The sequence below is a fragment of the Sorex araneus genome, chromosome 2 (genome assembly GCF_027595985.1).
Source record: "Sorex araneus isolate mSorAra2 chromosome 2, mSorAra2.pri, whole genome shotgun sequence".
NCBI classification, from domain to species: domain Eukaryota; kingdom Metazoa; phylum Chordata; class Mammalia; order Eulipotyphla; family Soricidae; genus Sorex; species Sorex araneus.
Window position 1 is genome coordinate 377,680,816 of NC_073303.1, and position 25,346 is coordinate 377,706,161.

Consider the following 25,346-nt stretch of genomic DNA (forward strand, 5'->3'; position numbering starts at 1 on the left):
CAAGTAGAGTCAGTAAACCAGAAAGCCAGAATGTTAGTGCACTTCAGGTGAGGACACTCCCACGTCTCTAACCTTTCAACACTCACCCATTTCATCAGATTTGATTTAAAAGTGTCGCCAGGCTGGACGACGTGAATCACACTTCAACTCCATCTCCCTCACCTCCCCACCTCCTGCCGCTTCACTGGAGCACTTTCCAGGCTCCAGCCGGACCTGATTTCTTTTTGACACTTAAAGTGCCGCCTGAAGGATCCCTCTGAACTAGCAGACTCGTCCCAAAATCTCGAGTGCTGCTGTCTCCTCCCCCAGCCTCTGCACCGCCACTCCCTGCTTCGTGAGTGAATTCAGATGATGGCTCCAACGATTTCCTTTACCTCCACTCAAAGCCCCTTTCCTCTGAGAAGGCTCACGCTCCCTCAAAATCTTGTGCATGCTGCCGTGTGGGATTGTCTTAGAACATTTGCTCTGCCTTTGTCCCAATTACTTACCACTAATGAGCCATTTCCCATACAGCACTTAATCGTTATGTATTTAAGGTCTTAAAGACTAAGATCCATATTGCCTGGATTTTCACAGAATCCCCAGAGCTGCTACAGTAAAACCAGTGAGAGCAAGCCTAGGATATTTACCTGATTACATCAAAAAGACTTGAGAATTTGGAGATATTCTAAGCAAAAAAGAAAAGATGTAAATGTCCAGGATATTGGACCTGTATATAGATTTTTAAAAATAAAGACTTGTGCTATAATGACGTATGACATGGAGGAGGGTTAAAGAGAGAGATAACTAAATCCACATGGATGCCATACAGATAAGTGCTATTCTAAACTCCTGAATGGTTTTCATCAAGTGATAAATCACATTAGACTTCTGCTTCAGATGCCACTGCAGGAATAGTCTGGAAAGACTTATCTAAGAGACAAGACAACTGCTGCATTTGGTAAGATGAGACAGGCCAAGACCCAAAGCAAACACAATCTAAGAAGGATAATGAAGAGGAAATGTGCCACAGGATTCCTGGGAAATTAGTAGTAGGAGAGAGACAATAAAATATTTCCTATGACTCAGACTTGAATTTCCAGGTAAATCATGGCCAATAACAAATAGAACACTGGGGAAAGTTCAAGGGTTGAGGAACTTTTCAATCTATGATATCCTTCTGAGGACGTGTACTTATGAGCTGTGGTGGTCGCACCAACACTTCAGCAGTTGGGTGCAGAGCAGCCCCTCAGAGAAAACAAATGAAGAAAGAACCCAGGTTCCAGGAAAATAATCAATCACCGCCTTTGATCTGTAAAGCAAAACGTGCATCCCCAGTATGGCCCTTGTCACTGTGGAGATCTCCTATGAATAAAGTTAAATTTATTGTTCTTATACCCATGGGAAATACTGCAGAGGAGTTAACTTTATTTTCTGGGTGAGAGTACATGGGGTTTTGATTTCTCTACTATTATTTGCAAACTGCATGACTGTTAGGTTTAATGAAAACTGTCTTCTTTCTAACGTAGGAAAATGATTACTTAACCAATTGACTAGGCTGATCTCTATGGGATCTAAAGAGGCATAATCTTCCTTAATTATTTTATTTCCAACTGTGGGCTTGACTGAGAGAATCTTTCCTTTTCCTGTTCTTGACAGAGCTGTGGAGGATTCTTCAGCTTTTATTTTTATTATCTCCAGGAAATTCTTATGGTCATGCAGATTCTCTCAGATACCTCAGCTACTTCAGACACACAACACCCAGCATTGGCATGCATCATACCTTGTGTAGATCAGCACCATCTCGTCCCATCACCATCCCTGATGGGTCTCCAGGAGAGCCAGACAGAGGAAGAAACTGTTCCCCTCCTCTGCAGATGCCCTGCGTCTCTCTCCTATGACTAGACGGTTGGGGATGAGGCTTACAGGAAAAGGAGCAAAGGGCTGAATGTTTCAAAGATGAAAACTGTTCTATCTCCTGATCTCTGAGGAGCCCCTGGGAGGGGCAGGAACTGACCCACACGTCTCAGGAAGAGTTCTCGCCTAGGTGAGCAGTCTGGACTCGGTCCCGAGCCCTTCTCTAACACACTCGGAGGCCGTCCTTCTGTGACTCTAGGTTTCTCTGGCTGCATCTCCATGGTTGCCCCCTTGGCTGAGTTGGGACCAACAAGGTCCACAGGAAACTTGATTGTCCTTATCATACCCAACCATGTGGCTGCAAGCAGGGCTTTCCCCTGGCACATGCCCTCCCGCTCCCAACAGACAAGGGTGCACCCACCAGCACTGTTGTTCCTGAAATCTAGCTCAGAAACTCTTCCAGAAAGAAGCAAACACTGCTCCTTTTGCCCTTGCATACCTTTCCTTGTTCCCTTTGAATGTTCCCGAACTCAGAGGCACACATGTCCTCGACCTCACTCACTGCCAGGGGTCACTCCTGGGCACAGAGACACAAAGAGCCCCTGATCACTGCCAAGTGTGGCCCAAAGGCAAAAAAGAATCAGTAAATTAATCAATTAATATTTAAGGAGTTTTCACCTATTTATCTCAGCTGTAAGATTCTGACTCAAATTTCCAGTCAACAGCAAAAGGATTATCCTGTGATTGTCATCAAAATGTTGACATTTTAGAGTGCTGAAGAGGTTGAAGGAAATGATGCAGAAAGAGCCAAAGGAAATTTTCAGTCATTATAATTTCACTGTTTCCCAAAGCTTTGACAACTGCAAAACCTATAACAAATTTAAGCTTTTGTTTTTACAAACTGAAGAGAAAGTGATCCAAATGATTTTATTGCAGAGTCATTGCTGGAAATGGGTGAAGAGTTTGCCCAGGTCACAGGGACAGCTCCGATGGGAGGGCTCATAGGACCCTGGACCCTTACACATCCTTCAAAGGGAGGTAACTTTCTCTCATTTCACAATGCTTGAAATGTCTTTGAAATGCGCTCTCTGTCTCTCTGTCTCTGTCTCTCTCTGTCTCTCTCTGTCTCTCTCTGTCTCTCTCTGTCTCTGTCTCTCTCTCTCTCTCTCTCTCTCTCTCTCTCTCTCTTTCTCTTTCTCTGTCCCTCTTGCATCAGACTAGAAGAGTCTTTCTTTAAGGTTTGGAGAAACTAGGGATACCAGGGATAAAGAGATATTATCAGTACTTCAAAAAGTGAAAAAGAAAGAAAGATCCATCACTCCATCACTCAAGTGATTCCAATATTCACACACACCAAGATGGTGGGAGCATGGCTGCTTTTCTTCCCAAGACAACCACAACCCTTTGCCTTTATCACAATGACATTTGTGAGTGTCTCTGGCCTTGAGGACAGAATCTCTTCTGGCTCTACTGATTCCAGGGACTGACTTCTAGCAGGAGCTCGGTGGACATCTGGTTCCTGAGGGCACTGAGAGAAGGGTCCTCGTGCCGTCTTCCCTGGTCTGAATGCATTTCCCCGCATCCGGGAGTCTAAACGCCTGACCTCTGCCTTCTGTTCCTTGAGACCAGTTGGTTTCTCTGTTCTGGAGGTCACTCTCTCAATTATAGATTTCCCTGGCTGCTGGATGAAATTCTACGTGAGGTGAAGTTCCTCACCAGGAAAGACTGCTTCTGAGGGCCGTTCTCCAGCCAGCACTAGTTCAGGATAGAAGATCGTCAAGAGAGCGGGTTCTGCAGTAACCCTGAGACAGACGCTGCAGGGGAGGGCGATGGGGAAGGTACCGTGGGGGTGCACAAAAGTGACAGCTACACTGGGCTAATCCCAGCTCCTGTCTTCAGTCTCCCATGGCCAAGTTTCCTTCATTCTCACTGAAGAAATCTCACTGGATTTTCTTCAGTGTCCACTGCGCCCCTTGAGTATGGGGACACTGAGTATGAATGGAGTGCCGTGGCATCCAAATCCATGTGGACGCTGAGTAGGGACTCAGAGTTGTGGCATCCAGTTTTCCATGCAAGCAGCTAACCACGGTCTGTGAACTCAGAAGCCATCACACATCAGAGTGGTTCTTCCATGCCAATAAGAAACCGGTGTCTGGGCGCCAGGGAAGCCCTTCATACTATAAGGATCATTCTCCCCACATTAGAAGCAATTGGGGAATAATTACCAAGCACGTCTATAAAGATCTCAGAAGGTCTGGTGTGGCCCAGAGAAATTTTCCACAAATGTGCATTATATAACCCAACGAGAAACCCAGGAGCGTGCCAACAAGCTCAGAGGCAAAGGGACAAAGAGAGAGCTCGGAAATGCCCAAGTCCCAGCTCTGGGATGAACCTAGGAATACAGGAATTCGGCTGTGCAAGTGTAAGTAGAACGGAAGGGGACCTTCCGGTGTGTTTGGGGGGCTCAAGGGAGAAGGACTGTGACGGAGATCCCAGCAGGGCCATTTGGGAGACACCGGGAAGCCAGTGTCAGAGACCGTGAGCTGGCTCCCTGCACCAAAGCCCACATTCACCGGCCCCACACATCCGGGCCCACATCCGGGCCCTCTCCTGATGAGTTACCCAAGGAGGGGGGCACTGCCCCCTGCCGTCAGCAGCGCACATTCGGGAAACGCCCACCAGTCACTACTAAGCTCCTGGCAGGATGGTCTTCCCATAGCCACTCTTCCTGCCCACTGGGCACCCAGGGCAAGGAAGGTAACAGCAGGTTTATGGAAAGACCCAAGAGAATATGAAATAAGGGGCACATTGAGGATGTTTGGGAAAGAAAACAGCTGCTTCAAGAAGATATCTAGGATTGTAGCATTTTGTTTGATTTTTTAACTAATTGCCTTAGCCAGTCTCAAGAGACTCAGCAGAGACAGCAGGAGGCCCGGGGGCTGTGGTTGTATTTATGGGGTTGGGGTTGGGGTGGGGACAAGAGGGTGTCATAGGCTGAGAGGTCCAAGCAGAGAAAGCCGCAAGGAACCCTACCAACCAGGTCCCTCGATGCCCTCTTGATGCTCTTTGGCAAAATTAAATGGGTTCTTATGACAACCCCTTGGTAGAAGAGGAACCAAGCGCTTGGAAAGGCTCACTGCTTTGTTTTCATTAACAACTGGATGATATCCAAAGTGCAGCTGGAGCCCAGGGTACCTCGCTGGCCTTCCTGCTCTATTCTCTTCACCAGGACTTTGGGGAGCCACCGAGGTGTGATGTCTGAGCGTCCTCCTGCCCTCCCCGAGCTGAGTACTCCCAGACCTGCTGCTCCCCCGAGAAACCAAGACTTTCATTCTGATAGTCGGCAAAGAAAGCACTCTGACGGGGAAAGGTCTCGGCGCGCCTTCTGCTAGAGAACAAAAAATAAAGCCAGTTGATTTTTTTCCAGACAGAGAAGTTTGGGGAGATAAAGGGAAGATATTTTCATAGCATTTGCAATTTTTTTCATCATTTAAAATGATCTTAAAGTAAATATTTTTCAAGTACACAGAATGTCAAATACTGTTGCCAGGGGGGAATATTCCAGATAAAGATGACTGGAGACTGTTATTATTCTTGTGGCTCGTGTGTGGAAGCCCCCAGGAGTCTCGAAGGAGAAGCAGGTGTGAGCCACTTGCCTGGCCGAAAGACCGTTATCTGAGCCTTTGGAACTGTAACGGCAAAGCCTGGCAAGTTCTCCGGGGTGTATTGGACATGCCAAATACAATGATGGGTCTCATTACCTGGCCCTGAAAGAGCCTTCAATGCGGCACCGTTGGGAAGAATGAGTAAAGAGAGGCTGCTAAACTCTGTGGGCTAGGATCAATAGAGATGCTACTGGCATGACAGTGATACAGTGATTGGAACTGTAATAATATTTTAAGGAGCTGATAACATAAAGATTGAATGAATGAATGCTTTTTCCTATGGCTTATACTATACTACTCCAGATCACTACTGAATGGGTTTAAAATTGATAAAATATAGATTATGAACAGGAATGCTCTTGTATTGATTTCTAATACCAGTAACCTTGATAAGAATGATGATAATGATAAGATGATGATAATGACAAAAGCAAAAATCTGACCAGAAAGATGAAATTTTTTTATTTAGGGGGAAATTTCGCATGACAGATGTTAAAATATAAAGAAAAGATAATGCTTCCTATCACCAAAATATCTCAAAGCCCCACAAAAACATCAAAGAATAAAATAGTAAATGCTTTTGAAATGTTAAGAGCTGACGCAGATATTCACATGGCGACAGCTGCTATATCTCTGCGTAAACACTTGTTTTGTTCAAATCTCAGCTTTGCAAGAGAGACGACCTTGAGCACAGCACTTTAATATTTTAAATCTTTTTTAATACAAAAGATGAATGGTGATGATATACTCCTCATAGGTAGGCTATGAAAATCAAATGAGATAATGAATGCAGCATGCTTAGAACAATGCCTGGCATATATTAGAAACTCAATAATTCATTATTTTTATTAAGATGAATATCTGTGATATGCAAAAGGCAGGAATCATCGCCTAATTATACCACTATTTCATTGAAATTAATTTTGAATGACTGTACTTTACAAGTATTGTTCTTCTGGACAATTTTGTGGATAAACTGGGGGAGTGAAGCGTTTTTATCTAACAAACAAACCCAACTAAATTTGACACAAAAATGCATTTTTGTAAATATGTGAGACTATTTTCTAACATGGATTCTCATTCAACCATCTATCGTAGCCAATAGTGAATGTTACTGCAACTGATAAGTAGTATTATCATCTGCAGTTGGACTCATTTAAATTTTAATAGACAAAACCATGCAGGGGTGGGGGAGGGAGGTGTTTGGGTCCCGAGGGGAGGTGGGGAGAGCACAAGAAAATAAAGCAGTGAAATTAATTTTTCGTGAATGATAAGGAAATAATTATTAGGGGGAAATGTTTAATTCTTTAAAAGAATTTAAAATCTCTTTTAAAGTTGAAACCAATATATTTATTTTGTTTTTGTAAGTAGGGGAGCACACACCCAACAGTGCTCAGAGGTTGCTCCTAACTCAGTGCTCAGGGATAACTTCTGATGATGCTCAGGGACCAGATATGGTGCAGGGGATTTAACCAGCATTGGCCACACATAAAGCATCTTTGTTCTTGTATTACCCCTCCAGCCCCAAATAAATACATTTCTTAAATTCTGGCAGGCTTCTGGAAATCTTCCTGATTACAGAGATACTATATTTCCAGAATCGGTACAGATAAATATGATCATTCCAAAAGGAAGTAGAGTCGGGTTACAGAGGAAGAAAAAATTAAACCTATTAAACTGTTGTTCTCCAAACAGCCTAGTTATCCATTACGCACAGCTCACGTCTACTCTTACACATTTCTGAAACGCCTCGAAGATCACAGATTCTGAACTGGTTTCATCAAAACTCTTCTCCAGCATTCAAGAACAAGATCCCTCCCAGTGGAAAATCTCCTAGGGCAACGGAGAAGAAATATCTTCCTTTTTTTTTAAATGTCAAAGGCAAAGTGCAATGGGCCACCCACCTGAACCCAAGGAGAAATTGAATGTCCACTGAGAAGCAGAAAAAAACTCCCCAGACACACGGGGGACACGTCCATGCACTGAAAGATTCTAAGGTGAGTGATTCTGTGTTCCCATTTGCTTAGTCCAGGATCTTGGCTCTGTCTGACCTCCACCCTGTTCTGTGTGAACAAGTGGGCGCCTACCTCGGTCGGGGTCTCTGCGCAGCCCGCTTCCCTTCTGCCTTGCCCTCTCTGACGCTAGTCGGCTTCAGGTCTAAGTGACCAAACTTCCCTGCCCCACAAAAGATAGCACAATTGGGGGGCCGGAGCGATAGCACAGCGGGTAGGGCATTTGCCTTGCACGTGGCCGACCCGGGTTCGATCCCCAGCATCCCATATGGTCCCCCAAGCACTGCCAGGAGTAATTCCTGAGTGCAAAGCCAGGAGTAACCCCTGAGCATTGCTGGGTGTGACCCAAAAAGCAAAAAAAAAAAAAAAAGATAGCACAATTGGTACCGCTCCTCCACTCTCCTTTATTTGGGGAGCACTCCCAAGAGGTGCCCAGGAGGCATAGAAGCCACATCAGAGACTATCGATCGGGGCAGGGGTGCAACAGGAGACCCAAGGAAGCAGTGCTGCCTCTCAGGTCACGTGGTGGCACTTGTGACCTCCAGAGCTGCACCCAGAGATGCTGGGAAGCGTGGCGTGCCAGGAGTCAAATTTGAGTCCCCTCTACTATCTCTGGGCATAAACATGACATCCCCATGCCCTTATTCACCAGCTAAGAAGGGGCATAACTTGCCACCACGTCCGTAACAAGTGTAGCTTTCTCCCTGGCCACTGCAGACCTTCTTGAGTCCAAATTGGTTCTTCCACTACATTGCCACACATACTAACCCCAGTTCTCACAGCTTCTTAACTGCTTTCTTTTACCTGATTTATTTTTTATTTGCTTCTGTGGCCTCTCTGCTCAACAGATTCTCCACATTCTGATAACTCACAGACCTGCAATAGTGTGATTTGTTTCCCATTAAAAATATTAGCATTTTCCCACTCCTCAGATTATGTATGTCATTTACCTGGCTTACGGAACCACATGTTATCTGAATTAGGTTATTATTTCAGTCTTCTTTCAACACCTCTTCTTTTTCTTTCTTTCTTTCTTTTTAATTTTCTTTTTGGTTCATACCTGGAGATGCACATGGGTTACTCCTGGCTCTGCACTCAGGAATTACTCCTGGCGGTGCTCGGGGGACCATATAGGATGCTGGGAATCGAACCCGGGTTGGCCGTGTCCACGGCAACTGCCTTCCCACTGTGCTATAACTCCAGCCCCAACACCTATACTTTTTAAGTCACATATCTACTTGCCAAAAGGCCTTGACTAATTGCTCTACTTTTTAAGCATTTTTCAGGTCTGCTGTCTAATTCATGCTACCATTTTTGTTTACTTATCTCCATTCATTTACTAACTGATTTACTATTCCTTCAAGCAAATTTAAGGGAACTTCAGTAAACATCAGCAAATGCTGAAGACAGAAAAACCTCTGGAAGTTTAGTAATGTCAATAACGGCAGAAAAGATCATGCAGTGGGTGAAGTTCTCGCCTGGCATGGCCCGATACTCAGCCCCCAGAACCGCGTGTGGTTCCCCCACCACGGTCAGGAGTAAGTCCTACGTGGAGAGCCAGGAGGCAGACAACCAAGCAAACAGACAATTTCAATTTCAAAGTTTCTTCTTTGGGGGAGGCTGGGTATTGATAGAAAAAATTAACATATCAGTCATACAATCCACAGGGACATCAAGGGCTGCAGATACGTGAAGACAGACCCACCAGGTCTGAGCCAAGGATGCAGGAGGCTGAGTGAGGCACCATTCTCAGGCCACACGAGTAATGACGGCCCCACATGGAGCTCACCAGGCTGGCTAATGAATCTACGACCTCAAACACACCGTAGCTTCCTCAAGAGTAGCCCCATCACCATCGTCCTCGTGCCTCAGCATTTAGTGTCAAGTCCCGACCAATTATGAGTCAATGATCTCTGATTGGTATTGAATGAATCTATCAAATAATCAAGCAGGGTTGAGATGTCGTCTCAGCGAACATCAAGCTACATTCGATATAATGTCAGTATTCTGACTGCTTCATTAAGTGGTGAAATTAATAAAGATAATGTATCCAGAGCTGGTCTCCAGAGAAGACTAGAGCGCTAAGAGAATAAATAAAGAGGGGCCAAAAATCATATAACAAGAAATATTCCAAGCCTGAATTTTCTTGATAACCTCAACCATGTGGCCCATGGTTGAGCATGTCCATGAAACTGTGAAGTGTCTCTGTTTATATAGACAGAGCATATAGAAATATGTTTATCTATAATTAATAATAGAAATACATAAACATATCAAAGTCATGCTTGAAAAAAAGACTCAATTGTTATTAAACTATGTGATTATGGGTTTGTGCACCAATTTAAGAAATTCTGACCCACACAAATAGGACACCATGATTTGAGAATTCTTCATCATATTTTAAAGAAAAGATCTAAAACAAAGCCTTTTAGTTAAAAGGGCATTGCCAATGGTGGCTAGACATGGAGTTGATTGCTCTCCTCATTATGAAATACTGGTTCCACTGAAAACAGCTAGGAGTTGTTAAGGGACTTGTCTACAACACATGCATCTCACAGGCAAAACTAATGAAAAAATGATAGCTAGTCATGTCCTTACAACCATTTCACCTCAGGTTAAGAAAACTGAGATTTTCATGAATTACTTGGTGGTCTATAATAAATTGTCAGAAGAAAAATCTGTACAGTTCAAGCTAGACCATAACAAAGCAATAGCACAAAAAGTAAATATCAACCTTGGCATTTTGAGCTAGAAATTAAATATCTTATTTGTTCACGTATTAGTTAGTTGATATTTGCAAAATAGCACAATTGTTGAGAATTTTGCATTATAATACAGGTATTATTATACCTCCAAATTTGAAGACCTCTGGAACCCAGCCACAGCCATGTTCAAGGCCACTCTCCACACATTCAGACAAGCCTCAAATGTGAAGTAAACGGCAGAGGGACCCAGGTGTTCGGGACCTGGGGCCAAGATCTCCAAGGCTGCTCGGATCGGGACTGGACCTCTTCCACCCAGATTCCCCATTTTCCAGTAGGTAGGCAGTCACACCCAGAAACTGCCCCCAGCGCCATATAATCCCATCAATGGCCAACATCCAGAGACTATACAACCAAGCTCCAGGCTGCACTGTGGCCACACAACATCTGATAGCCTAATTCTCCCTCTTGGAGAACATGGCAAGCTACCAAGAGTTATTGCTCATATGGGTGAGCCTGGCAAGCTCCCCTGGCATATTCAAATGCCAAATACAGTAACAGATATATACATACCTCTTAGAGAGCCCGGCAAGCTACTGAGAGTATCCCACCCGCAAGGGCAGAGCCTGGCAAACTACCTGTGGCGTATTCAATATGCCAAAAACAGTAATGATAGGTCTCATTCCCCTGACCCTGAAAGAGCCTCCAACCATTGGTAAAGGCGAGTAAGGAGAGGCTGTTAAAATCTCAGGGCTAGGAGGAATAGAGACTTCACAGGTGCCTGCTCGAGTAAATCGACGAACAATGGGATGACAGTCATACAGGTATGTCCTGTTGCCATTGATGCCAACACAGCAATTTGCAATAAGTAAGCCACATGTCAAATGTGAGCGACCAGTGGGATGAACTGGTGTCAACACTGAAGCCATGGCTTTTTCCCATATGAAAGACTCATGTACCGTTCACATAGAAATAGTATCTGCAGTTACTTTTCTAGAAAATATGGGAGCATCCAAAAATGGAACGGGGAGAGTGAAGAAGAGCAGTAACAATCCTGGAGGCTGAGCAGTTTACAGAAGCCACACAGAGGTGGTAGGGAGGAGAGTGAGTGCTCGAGGACAGGCGAGAAGCCGAGAGGAAGGTGGGAAGAAAGAGCAAGAATCCAAGAGTGTCCAGACAGGAAGGACAGAATGGAAAGGACAGATAAGGAAAATGGTTAAAAACAAAAAAATAATAAACACAGTTGTATCTTTTTAAATGATCATTTTCTTTTCATTTAGAGTTGATAGGACTATTATTCAAAGATGACTATTAAAAGAAAGTATTATTATGCACATTCAAAAAAAAAAGCCTGGAATAATTTTCTTACCAGCTAACCAATTATCTATGACAGCAGATCTTTGCAAGCTAATTCATCTTAATGTGCACGGAAACCTCAATTTCAGACGTTACCTATCATTGTCATGACAACGCTCATCTGTGTTTTCCTAGTTCATCAGTGCAGCCACCGGCCACTCGACAAGTTCTACTCAGACCTAAAAGTCTGCTCCAGGGAAAACATATTTTTTCAGACTCCATCATCAGCGTATTTTAAGGAGGTTCTGATTTTTGTAGGGTGTTTCTCTCTGAATCATTTAGGCAAACTCCTGGAGGTTTTGAAGCAAAATTTTCAGAAGAAACATTTCTGAGACGCAGAACAATCCTCTGATTTGAGTTATGATCAATGGCAAACAGAACAGAAGTGACATTTGTGACTAATATCCCCATTCTTTTTTAAAGATGAGTTTGGTCTTTTGGTGGGTACATGTCCCCACTGCTTGAGAAGGTCCTGCGATGTGATCATTACTCTTTAGTCTGGTGGTCATCGAGTGGAAGAGAGATGTCTCTACATCGTGGGGAAGAGAAAATGCCATAAGGAGGCTCTGAAGTAGAATTTCAAGCAAGTCAGCAGAGCTGTGGAATGGTGGGAATGTAGCCAAATGCGCGAGCAAGAACAGACAGCTTAGCTCTTTGGAAGCGAAGGCATCAGGCAGATATGCCATGAAGAGGCAGAGGCTTAAAGGGTGCCACGTTCTACAAATAGCAATTATTGCCACAAACAAAAATACCGCCATCCCATGCACATCTTTAGAAAGAATTGCAAGCTGTTATTTTGCTGGAGGTTCAGGCATATTTATGCAAAATGATGGCATTCATATAAGATAAAATGATGTCTACATAGACACATATAGACCAAGATTATCTATTTTAATATGGATAGAATTGGGCTGTCAGCACTGGGTGTTTTGGAAATTGCAACTGATGACCCCAATCATTACACTCTGTCCCACCAAGAAATTCTTGTATCATTTTATTACTGTCAACATCATTTCCTCAAAATCTAATATCTCCTTTTAAAAAATTAGGCATGTACTGTATTAGTTTCTTATGCATCTAAAATTAATTTTGTATATTGAGAGTCTTAAAATAAAGTTTGTCACCTGTTAGCTCTGGGTACCAAATCTTAATTGGGTCTCCCATAGTCTAAATCCACGTGTCAGCAAAGTTGTTCTCCTTTCCTGGAGCCTCTAAGAGAGAATTCATCATTTACCCTTTCTAGCCTCAAAAGAGCGCCCCCCCATACCCACCCCTTCCTGAGCCTCCCCTACTTTCAAAGTCAATGTCCCATCAGGAATTTGGACCCTCTCTGCCTTCTCTTGCACACAAAATACCATTGAAGTGACTGGAGGTCCACCAGATCACCCAGGATAAGTTTTCTTTTTCAAGCAACTTTGCAACCTAAATTTTCTCCACAACCTTGATTTTCCTTCACCGGGTGACAGTGTATTTGTACGCTTCAGACTTTCAGCTACAGAGATCTCCCTGGGCCATTAATCTTCCTATCACGGCCCAAATTATTGCTCACTAAGATTCAAGTCCGTCCTAGAAATAAAATACGTTCACCCCACCTCAAGTTATCCCAAAGTCTCAACCTGCTAAGCATTAACTCAATGTCCAAATCACGTGGTCTCAGCAAGGATCCATTTCACCATGTCCAGTAGCTGCACTGGATGTGATAAATCACCAGTAGAATCCATTCCACGATACACTTCCTCTCCATCTGTTCACCTACATTTCAAAAATCATCTCCCAGACTCTAAAAACAATGGTAGAGCAGTCCGAGAGTATGATTTACTAATACCCCTCCTCCTGGAAAGGAAAAAAAAATGGAAAAAATCAAATTTCTAATTCCAAGCATTTTAGAAATCCAGATGAAAAATCTACTTAGTTTCAGGGTCGGCAAATAATCTCTTATGATTCATTGTTCTAACTTCTGAGCTCAAGGCCCCCTCTCAGCTTGGAGTTGAGCCCTCTGAATCAGCCTTCCTCCCTCTTATATAGCTCGTAGGTAGTTGAGTAGTTTAATCAGAGTACTTCCTGCAGACAGGCCTATTAGGTTGACTAAACACTTTATTTCAATTCATATTCTCTCCATGCCCTTTAATTCAAGATGACAATGCTTCTGCTGGTAAAACATTCACTGCAACCTCCCTCATCGCCCCTGCTTGTCTTCGAATTCACACCCTTGGCTGAGAGTATCCTTCAAGGTCTTTCCTCAGTAAGACCATCCCGAGTTCAGACTTGTGCTGAAGTGACTGAAGGCAACTCTGAGTCAGACACTTATTTCAAAGTGACTTTTGTGAGTCCAAGTATTCTAGTACTATTTATATTTATAAGGATTATATATTTTATCTTTATAATTTTATCTTGAAAGACTTTTCTAGATTTAGCTTTTTCTCTTGTGTATCCCAAGATCCCTTAATTTGTTTTTCACCAGGCCTTATTTATTTTCCTTTCAGATGAATTTCTTCAAAAACAGTGCTTAAAAAAAGAAGAAGAAAAAAAAGGGGGGGGCTGGAGCGATAGCACAGTGGGTAGGGGATTTGCCTTGCATGCAGCTGACCAGGGTTTGATTCCCAGAATCCCATATTGTCCCCCAAGCACCACCAGGAGTAATTCCTCAGTGCAACACCACAAGTAACCCCTGTGCATCGCCGGGTATGACCCCAAAACAAAAACAAACAAACAAACAATACTCCTGTACATCACTGTCAATGTTTGGGAGCACTCTCCTGTTGGTCCAAGACTTCCTGAAGAGTTTGTAATGATTCCTCACTAAGGTCTTAGCTTGCATTTCCCTAGAGATTGACAACGTCCTTCTTTATATTCTTCTCTTTTCTTTTTTTATGTGCAAGACTGTGTCTTCTTTGCTGAAATCTCTATTCAAATATTTTCCTTTTGGGCTGTTTGTCTTATAACTATTATTGTTCTTGAGTTACAAGAGCTTTTCAAAAAAATTTTATTGAGATTCTATGGTTTACAACACTGTTAATAATTGTTTCTTTTGAACATAATTCTAAGCTTAGACCCTCTAAATTTTAGATGATATTGAATCGTGGGACTGGAGAATAGCACAGCGGGTAGGGAGTTTGCCTTGCCTGCAGCTGACCTGGGTTCAATTCCTCCGTCCCTCTCGGAGAGCCTGGCAAGCTACCCATGGTGTATTCAATATGCCGAAAACAGTAACAAGTCTCACAATGGAGATGTTACTGGTGCCCGCTTGAGAAAATTGATGAACAATGGGATGACAGTGCTATACTGCTATTGAATCTTGAGTCTCAGAAATCTTGTTTTCTTCTGACTGAAAAGCTTTCCCTCAACTTGTCTCTTTTTCTTGCTTTCCATAAGAATCAAGAAGAAACAAAGTTGAACAGTCAAGAGCTTGCTCAGAAATCTCTTAAGCTAAATGTCTAAGTTCATTGACTAGATGTTCTTCTTTCTCTATAGCCCAAGACATAATCCTGATAAATTCTCTGATTCGATTTAACCAGGGCTCCCTTCCTCCAGTTGCCAAATACATGCCTTCAGACTCAGAAATGCTCAAACATTTCTAATATGACTATATCTACCAACAGACCTTTCAAAATGATTTTGCATTAAAAAAATCTTTTTTCTCTGCCACACTTCTCATTTTCTAATGAATTGCCAGTGGCAGCTACTAGCATCCATATATTCTTTTGAAAAAAAATTTTGGGGCCATACCTGGCTATGCACAGGGGTTACTCCTGGCTCATGCACTCAGGAATTACTCCTGGCGGCGCTCGGGGGACCATATGGAATGCTAGGAATCGAACCCGAGTTGGCCGCATGCAAGGCAAACACCTTACCCGCTGTGCTATCACTCCAGCCCCCACATACTCTTTCTAACAGACTGCTGAACATAGTGTAGGGTCCTTCCATTCCGAATCTCAGAATCATGCCATCCTTTGTCCACTGCCTACTTTGAACAGCACTTTCGCACTTTTATGAAAGATTTACAGAATCTTCCTATCCTTTCATAAGAATCTCTTTCTCACCTCCTTCTCATCTTCCCTGTTCCCTTTTGCTCTGCAAAAAGTTAGTGGCTTTTAAATAGCACAAATGTTACAATCTTATTGTTTTGCATGGCCAGAGCTTATACCTCATTAAATTAAAATCAGTGTTTTGGTACAGTTGTGTTTCTCTTTGGAGGCTCTAGAGCAGAATAATTCACTTGCCCTTTACAGCTTCTAGAAATTGCCAACAGCTCTTGGCTTGCGATTTTTTCCTTTCATCCTCCAAAACAAGGGCGAGTCACTGAGTCTGTTCCTCATTCACTCCGGCATTGCTCCTCCTGCTTTCTTTCTAGGCTCTGCAAAACTTTTATGATCATGGGATCCTCCCAGATAATTTAAGGTATATCCTTGTATTAAAGTCAGTCTGTTGGCAACCTTAATCCAATATGTTATATTAGTTTAATTTCCCATAGCCATGGAAGTTTGTATATTTACAAGTTTCAGATGAGAATTATTTTTTTCCTGGGAAATATGAATGGTCTACTAAACATAATCTCTCTTTTCTAATAAATACTGAAGAAAGAAAACAGTCTTGCATATATTGAATTTCCAGTGTTAGCATAATTGATAGCCGGATAAAGGTTAGCAGCAAACATATCTATGGAAAATTTAGTTATTCTGTGGATTGACTTTAATAACTGCAGCATAATAGTCACGACTATTATGTAAAAATTTTAAGAGGGAAGCACTGTTGATCAAGACAATAGCACAGTGGGCTCTATTTCTAGTAAATACTTGATTTATTTTTCACATTAAAATACTAATAAAACTCAAATTATCCACAAATTATAATCAAATTGAAAGCGAGAAAATGAGAAGACGATAATACCGTTTTCTGAAACACAAGGTAGGGCTGCTTATAGTTACCAAATAGCATTCTTTGAATACTAACTGATAAGTAAATTTTAGGCTTTTTGGGAATATGTTTTTTTCCAATAAGCTCAGTAAATGCAAATACCTAGAAAAGGACAATGTCAAACAGAAAGAGAAAGTATTAATTCTTCCTTGCTTTGATTCTTGTTCAAATGATGAATCTTGAGAACAATTTATAGGAAAAGGGCTTGCTGATAATTGGGCCTTGGGGTGTCTGCAGGCAAAGGTGATGATAGGATTAATCATAGCCAACATGGGTGGGTAAGCCACAACACATCAACCTACAAATTATTAAGAGTGCTTGATTCCAGATATGGCTCCGCTGGAGAGAGCATATCTGGAAGGGACCGGCCCATCCCACTCTTTGACTCCAGGGCATGTCCTGAGTGCATGTAGCTGGACAAAGCAGCCAGGCAGAGATGGATGATGGTGAAAACCAGGACCAGAGAACACCATAAAAAAATGTCAAAGTCCTGCGAGTTAGGAAGGAGAAAGTCTGTGGTAGATATTTGAGAAAGAAATCAAAGATTTCTTTTGTGCTTTCGCTTTCAATTCATGAAATCCCTATACACACACTGACCATGTCAGTGATAAAAGATATTTGAGAACAGGAAATGAATCATTCACTCCAGGCCTAGACGGATTGAAAAGAATTTTCTAAGAGTTGTAGGATATGGGGTGGTGTATATCCTGTTGCCTTTTTGGTCACTGAGTTGCAAAACATTTCAGACAGTGTGGAAAAGGTAAAGTTTTAAATTCAAACGTCAGTTAATGGTGAAATGTGGGTGATACAGTATTATCCTTTAATTAAGTTTCTTAATATAACTGTACTAAAAGTACTTGCAATAAGTGATGTAATTAAAGTCATATTCTCTACCCTTTGAGGAAGGTGTAGCGGCACAGGGCTTGCATAACTGATAAACAAGCGGCAGCTTAACCTCCACAGCATGAATCTGGGAAACCCATCCTCTCCCATCTTTCAGTTCCTTTGTCTTTAGGAAGAGAAGGCTGAACAGGAGAAACTAAGGTCTTTTCCTCATCTGAAGAAGATGCACATCTCTAACAGAAATTAACTTCCGATTCCAAAGAGAAACATTCTACATACAATATTAAAAAAAATCAGAGTCCACCAATAAACCACCAAGGAAGGATCAACATACTATTTTCTACTGCTCCAGGAACCAACCAAACGAGGAAGATATTCTTTTGTTACAGGGAACTTCTTAAATATCTTCTTTCTCCTTTGCTACTGATTTCGTTATTGTCAGCACAGATGGGAGGGAGCTAATCCTGGAGATTTTCTCTCCCACTCTCAACTTCTGTACACCCACCTAGACCCATCAGCATTTGTCTCTGTCTGTTTATTCCTTATCCCTCCCCACACTCACCCGCCCTCCAAAGCCGAGTCTTCTCTCCTCGGATAGAGGGAAAGAACCCAAAGGTGGACTCGAGGGCAAATGCCAAGAACAGGCTATCGCATGTTCTATCTGAGTATCTATGATCCCTACTGCGTGTTCCTAATTTGGTTCCTAAGACGCTCAAGATTTTCAACATTAGCTTGTAAGAAATATGCTTCAGCAATAAATGATTTTTTCCCACTTAATAGCATTTCTGAGACTACTATTGAAAGCAGTATTTGGGATCTAAGGTGTAAAGCATAATGGAAGGGCAATACATACTATCTGGTCTAAATTTAGTCAATCTTTTATCTCTATGTCAAAAATGAAGTAATGAATAACTCCTTCTTAGGCTTAAAACCTTTTTCCTGCTTTGTTTTATTGGGCGGGGGGAATCAGTGGGAGAGAGGGGGATTTTGAGAAATACCCAGCAGTGCTCAATAGCAGAATTCACTTGTGATAGTGACCAGGGGACCATATGTCATGCTGATTATCAAACCATGGTCAGCTTCCACAAAGAAAGTGAGTCTAGTTACTGGGGAAATAAATGGTAGCCACATATTTATTTTCCTCTGTTGCCAGGATATATTTGAGAACACTGATTATCTAAACATGAAAATTTAGGAAACTGAATTTTTTTTTTCTGGTGGTACTGGGGACTAAATCTAGGGCCTTACACATGCAAGGCCAAAATTCTACCACCAAGATCCATCCCTGGAGCCCTAAGTAAGGGAGTTTAGGAACTTTGAACATGGCTAATACACATGTATTTATATGTTGATGCATGTTGATAATCTGGCCACTGCTAAGAGAATAAGAGTAAAAGCTTGCGTGGAACAACTTAAATAATGCCAAATCATGACAGCATTTTACCTAAATCTTATATCTGATTCAGTCTGCATGAAGTCCCTTAAAATACCAGTCTTCTATTTAAACCACTGCAGGGCAGTGGGTCTCTCACTGTGTTGGAGTTCCTCAGCGTGGCGTTTGAGAAGAGGGTGGGAATCAGGTAGAAGTTTCTTAAGACACCATGACCTCCTCAGACAAAAGTTGCTACTTAAGTACAAAGTGTGATGATTTCAAGGTAGTTAACCTTTCCTCCCACCACAAAGCCAATGGTCATGTGAGCTCACCGATTTGGCAATTTGAAGCAGATTCTTCACGGAATGTCTTCACCAGAGCAGGCGCAACTTAGTTTCAACGAACTTGTGCATAAAAAATACCATCAAACGCAGATGCCATAAACATCCACTGTCAATCAGTAAAAGAGCAGGAACTCTCTCTACCAGGAAGTAAACTAGAAGGTGAACCAAAGTTATTTGTTCTTCAGAAAAAAGGAAGGTTTACTTTCCCTGAGAGGAGAGCAGAGCATTCGGACGCCTTTCTGACTTAATATTCATTAAAGTCCCAGGTAATGCCACTAGATAAAAGGATACAAATGCTGTTACCCTTCTCCTGACTGGACTCTTTCAAGTGGCAAAAGGAAATTGAAGCTTGCAGGCAGATCGTTTTAGGAGGAGAATCACTTTCTACTCAAAAGGCTTTCCTAGTCTGAGTAAAAAAACTTGTTGAGTATGAAGAAAGTATATGCCTTCTCAGTAATTCATACATAAAGTCAAGTCTGGTATGTCAATTTACATATGAAATTCATATGTAAAGTCAAGTCTTTTGGGATTTTTTAATCTTAAGTAAAGTTGCTCATACAAATAATGTCAAAATAAAGTATTTTTTCAAAAATTAGATCATTATTTAAATGCTGATAAAGATTCCCTGGAAGTTCTCAGGATTCTTCATCCTTCCCCTTTCTCCCACCCCACGGCCCTAGTCTCGGGTTTGGTGAACCGATTCCAGTACTGCCAAAATACTTTCATCTCACAGAACAAGTTCTCATCACCCATGTTTATAGAATAAATTTGATTTCAATCACTTTTAAGAAAACAACTATCATACTAGGATGAGAAACAGCAGACTTCTCTTATCACCTGTACCCTCAGATGTTTAATTTTTGCTCTTATTAAATGGTCTGTGGTGGCCAGTTTCCCTCCTGTAACTTTTCCCAGGTCGGTGATTCTGAAACCACTTCACACGGGCCCGGTTTCCCCTGAAGGAGAGGCTTCTCCTCAGGCTGCTGCGGCCTCTCTCCTCGGCTTCCTGGTCATCCACCACCTGCCTTTCTGCCGCCTTGGGATCTGCTTTCTCCCTGACTGATGCTCAATACCACAGTTCTTAGCATGCTAGACCGTAATCCAGGGAGATCCGCCACAGCACAGCAGACACAGTGACGAGACAGTCCCCGGAATGACCACAATTTGTGCAAAAAAAAGTGAGGGATCACCAAAATGTGTCAAGAGAGACAGAACTGACCCTTTAAGCCTGTTGGCACTTTTCCCTCCACCCTCCCTCCGCAGCCACATGTGACCTTGGAGGGTTCACGCCCCTCATCCTGAGGGTCACCAGCAGAGCTACTGACCACGCAGGAGGGAACCTGAGCACAGCTCACTGCCTAACTTCTGCTGTGAAGAGCGAGGTCGAGAGTTTGATCCCTCTTACTACCCACATGTCCCTGAGGCCACATGGCATGGCCATTTGGGACCCAGGTGCTACAGGGTGCCACCAAAACCAGTACCACAACCCAACTCCCAGTCACCACATAATGAAAACAAAAGAGATGTAGAATATATTTAAATAAATGTTAAAATAAAAGCAACAGAGGCTGGTTTAATGGCTAATTTTATCGTGAGTAGAAACACCAATAAGTTGAAGAAGATCTGGAAGCAAGTGATGGGAAGCTGGTCTGAAGAGTCGGCACCTGCACGTGTCTGACAGGCCGAGTGGCAGCCAAGGGCTGAGCATGGGAACCGGGCCCGGGAGTGGCTCGCTGGACCACGGACAGAGGCCGGCAACCCAGAGCATCATTGCAGAAAAATGAGTCAGGTCGTGAAGATGAATCAAGTGCCTCGGCTAGAGGCTGTTAAACATGCAAGCCAAGGAATTAAACCTCAATGGTTGGTTTGCACACTCACTCTTCAGTCTGGATGGCAGGCATGTATGATTACAGGACAGCTGGAATTACGTGACTCTAAGTTTTATTACTAAGAGAGAATATTTATATTTGTGCATGTGGATGTCATGTATATGTGTGTACACATAAATGTACACATGTATATTGTTTTCACTGGGCTTATGTCATCCGTTCTTAAGCATGAGTTCATGCCTGGTATTCTAACAACTAATTCAAGCAATTACATTAAGATCCAGATTCTAGATGCGAAAATTTCACAAAAAAACTAAAATATTAAAGACCAGGGCCTGAGCAATAGTCCAGCGGGGAAGGCACCTGCCTTGCATGCCCAACCTGAGTTCAATCTTCAGCATTCCATGTGGTCCCCTGAGCACCGCCAGGAGTGATCCCTGAGTGCAGAGCCAGGAGTAACCCCTGAGCACTGTCAGGTGTGGTCCCCCCAAAAAATAAAATAATAAAGACCACTCAGCCTTCCCACAGTGCTTTCTGTTTTCACATAAAATATAAAGAACATGAGAAATAACTATAACCACTTCAATATAAAATGACTCTTTAGAGAAGGCCAGCTCACACACTTTATCACATTCTCAGGCTCTCCATGTTGCTAGTTATACTTGAGGAAACATACATACCGGTGATCCTTTTCCTCCATCTCCATGAATACTGAGATCGTTTAATTTAATTAATGAGACACAACCAGGAAAATGAAAAGTAAGCAGTTACTTTTACATCCCTGTCCAGAAAAAAAGTCCTGAGAAGAGGTGCAATTTTAAAAACCTGAGCTAGCTGCTCTCCTAAAATCCTGCACCCCTTTTCTCTTATAGCATCTGCAAGCAAATTAACAAAAGAAAAAGTGACTGAGAATCAATACCTCAATGGCCACAAAAGCATCTTGAATAAGCATTGATTGGCAAGTATCAACCATAAGTCCTGTGACTGGTCAGTAGTAGCACTGCTTACAAATAGGAACCCCAAGACTTAAAATGTTAGGGATCATGGCTAAAGTCCACAGCAAGCAAAAACAAAAACAAAAAGGCCAGGAGTAGATCTGGGTTCATGGGATTGTTTCCTCACTCCGTTTTCCCTTCTGACCACTGGTATCACACTATCAAATCAAAAGCTAATCAAAACGGAGCTTAAGCCTGACTCCCAGTCCCTAATTTCTGCCTTTATCCGCACTTATTCCTACCCACTCCCACAGATTTAATTATTTACCTGGCTCGGACATCAGAGCATCTTTAGTGAAAGCCAGGTGGATTTCCGTACCACTTAAGCAAACAAAATATCAACTTCTGCATGCATGGAGGTGTTACAAATCTTTGGACGGCGCTATTTTCCCACCAGGTGCTAAGTATAGGACTCCTACTGTGATCGCTAGCAGGAGTCTGGTTCCATCCCAACTCATCCTCATTTCAAAGCATCATCTCCTCGGGTCCCTTTCTGATTCAGCTACTCCTGGTAGTGAAACTTTCCATAAGATAAAGAGGCGCATGCGCAAGAAACAATCAGGACTGAGCAGGTGGCATAGAGAGGAGCGGCCTTTAGAAACCCAGATTTCACTGCCCCATTGAGATAGCCCTACGGTGGGCTGCAGATATTGATAACCTCTGTTATCATAGAGGTTTGAGGCGACCTCTACAATATCAATCGAGGCTGACCCTACAGTCATTTAGAAACCTCCGTTTTTAAACCACCATAAAAAGCAACCCTGGGGTGAAAAGACAAAGCCCTAAACCACAATCCTTACATCACTGTTGTTCAGTCCTTGGCATATGTTTTCATACACAACTCCAACATCTGCAATCTAACCAACAATGTCATCTAAGTGTTTGCACATGTTTGGGACACAAATCAGTCTGATCACCGTGTTGAAACACCCATAATTTCTTGGTATTTGATAGACCATCCAATGTTAGCAAAGCATTGATAAAAGCATGACCCTTTAGCCATTCTGCAAAATATCACAAGTGTGAAGGCCCCTATCAATGCAGGTAACATCTGACTTATTTTACACAAACCACAGTATAATGACAGTCATTATAATATGTGCATGAATTATTTTTAAGGTGTTAATGCTTCAATTGAGCATTGCAACCAGGTTCCCAGTGTTCCCTCCGCTACACGGAATCAAACTACCAGTGAATTTTACATAAATCTCATTCTCACCTCTTGCTTATTACAACCTAAAAGGCACAATATCTACAAATTGAAAAATGCACGACTACAGAGAAATAATATCTTTCATAAAACTGTCCTTTCCCCATTACAATGACTCTGCCAGTTCTCTAGTTGCTTCAATGTGATAATCTTGCACTTAAAAATATAACTAATTTTTTAGCTGGAGAGAGATAGTCCAGAGGGTGCTCCCTTGCCTTGCATGCGGCTGACCCAGGTTTGATCTGCAGCATCACATTTGTCCCCCTGGGCCCCAGCAGGAGTGCTCCCTGAGCACAGAGCCAGCAGTAAGGCTGACCGCTGCTGTATGTGGCCCCAAACCAAAAAACCAGATATATAGATAAATAGATGATTTGCTTGGCAATAATTAAGATTTCATAAAAAAAATCAACATCACAGACTTGCTTCAATAATAGTTAGAAGGAAAATTGACATAAAAAGTATAATGAAATAATTATAATACCTTCTGACTTTGTTCATGAGTATTTTGCTGCATTAGTCCTGGTTTGCTTTTCATTAAAACTTAGAAATTTGCATTTCTCAAAATAAACATCTTGCTTAGATATTTTTCTTAAAAAGTATAATTTTCAAGAAAAGAAGTTTTTTTCAAGTTCCTCAAAGATCTTTTGGAGTGATCACTGTATCACTGTATCACTGTCATCCCATTGTTCATTGATTTGCTCGAGTGGGCACCAGACCAGTAACATCTCCATTGTGAGACTTGTTGTTACTGTTTTTCGCATATTGAATATGCCACGGGTAGCTTGCCAGGCTCCGCAAGTATCACTCCAAACGGGTGAGATACTCTCGTAGCTCGCCTGGCTCTTTGAGAGGGATGGAGGAACAGAACCCAGGTCGGCTGCATGCAAAGCAAATGCCCTACCCGCTGTACTATCGCTCCAGCCCATGTATCATTGGAATAATACATTTTACAATACCAGAGTTGCCTTTACAGGTTTTTTTGATATTTAATGTACAATTGGTTGCTTTATCATAGACTAACTCTCAAATTCACATTTCAAGGGAGTGGAATCCGATTAATTGACTCTGCAACTGATGACCAGTTGGAGTCTTTACACGTTGCTCCTAGCAGGGGCCACATTTTAAGTAAGTCTTTTTTCTTTTTAGAATTTATCAAGTGAAAAGACACAGTATTAAAGATTCAGCTTTAAGTTGAACTGGAAACTGCTTTGAAGAATCTTAAAGTTTTCATAAGTGTCTTTGGGAAATGAACATAGTAAACGAAGGAAGAAGGAGATAAAGATAAAAGGAAAACAAGCCTCTACTTACCAGGTGTGAAATTGTACCGGGCTGAAAATCCTATGGACTCTAGCTCTCCGTCAGCAAAAAATTTAATCCATAGAAATCTTCCACTGGACTTTATTACTGGTGGGTTTTGCTGTCCACAGAAACGTCCGATTATTGGAGAAAACCCAAAAGGTCCATCTCGAACTTCAATGTGGTCAAATTTACATTCCCAAGAAGGTTCGATCGAGTACTTCTCATCAAAGTAAAGTTCAATGCACTGTCTTGGAGCAGCTAAAAGGCAAAGATTGTGTCTTAGAAGGGCTTTTCTTAAATATTTAGCTTAACTTTCTTGATTATACTTCAGATTTTATGTTTATGCCTTCTACCAAAGTTGATATATGCAAAACTACAAAATGTCAAATTCAGCATTTAAAGGGATAATATTTCCATTGGAATGTCTATGGAATGATCCTTAAAATTCATGACTTTGCACATAATATTAGTTTGAGATAAAATTACCATTTCTATGTCTCATGTGGAACAGACAAATCACAATTTTCTTAGCTTGCTGACTCGGATTTAGGGAAAATAGAAAGGCATATTTCTCTGTGACTTTTCCCACATTTTCCTGAGTATCATCTTTAAGTCAGAAATGATTTGAAATTTGATCAGCCTACAGTACAAGCCCTCAAATAGTCCCAATCAAATGCCTTGATTAGCTCAAAACTCACATCCAAGGAGATTAAGAGCAATTTTTCTAAAACAGAAAATAGGTCTCTCTTGGGTTTAAAATCAAAATCATCCAGCAGCAATCTTTTGGTTATAAAGCAATGATCAGTACACACAACATAGAAGATTCTGGAGGGTATTTTCCTACCAATCCTGCCCCCCCCACCCCCCAAGGTATTCTCGCTTCTCCCGCAGTTCAGATCAAGTCCCCTCAGGAACCCCATACACTCGATAGGAGCATGTCTCAGGCCTTCTGAAATTCTCTCACTTTCT

The 25,346-nt window shown here is 42.1% G+C and overlaps 1 protein-coding gene across 11 annotated transcripts in view; it reads right to left on the minus strand.

Moving 5' to 3' along the window:
* NETO1 (neuropilin and tolloid like 1) overlaps positions 1–25,346 on the minus strand; it is a 181,831-nt gene that overhangs the window by 147,753 nt on the left and 8,732 nt on the right. For all 11 annotated transcript variants that reach the window (XR_008628625.1, XM_055128358.1, XM_055128359.1 and 8 more), the window contains one exon: positions 24,387–24,635. Coding sequence is in view for 10 of the 11 variants with exons in the window: in XM_055128358.1 (XP_054984333.1) it covers positions 24,387–24,635 (249 nt within the window). In the remaining variant the exon portion in view is untranslated. The remainder of the gene's footprint in view (positions 1–24,386; positions 24,636–25,346) is intronic.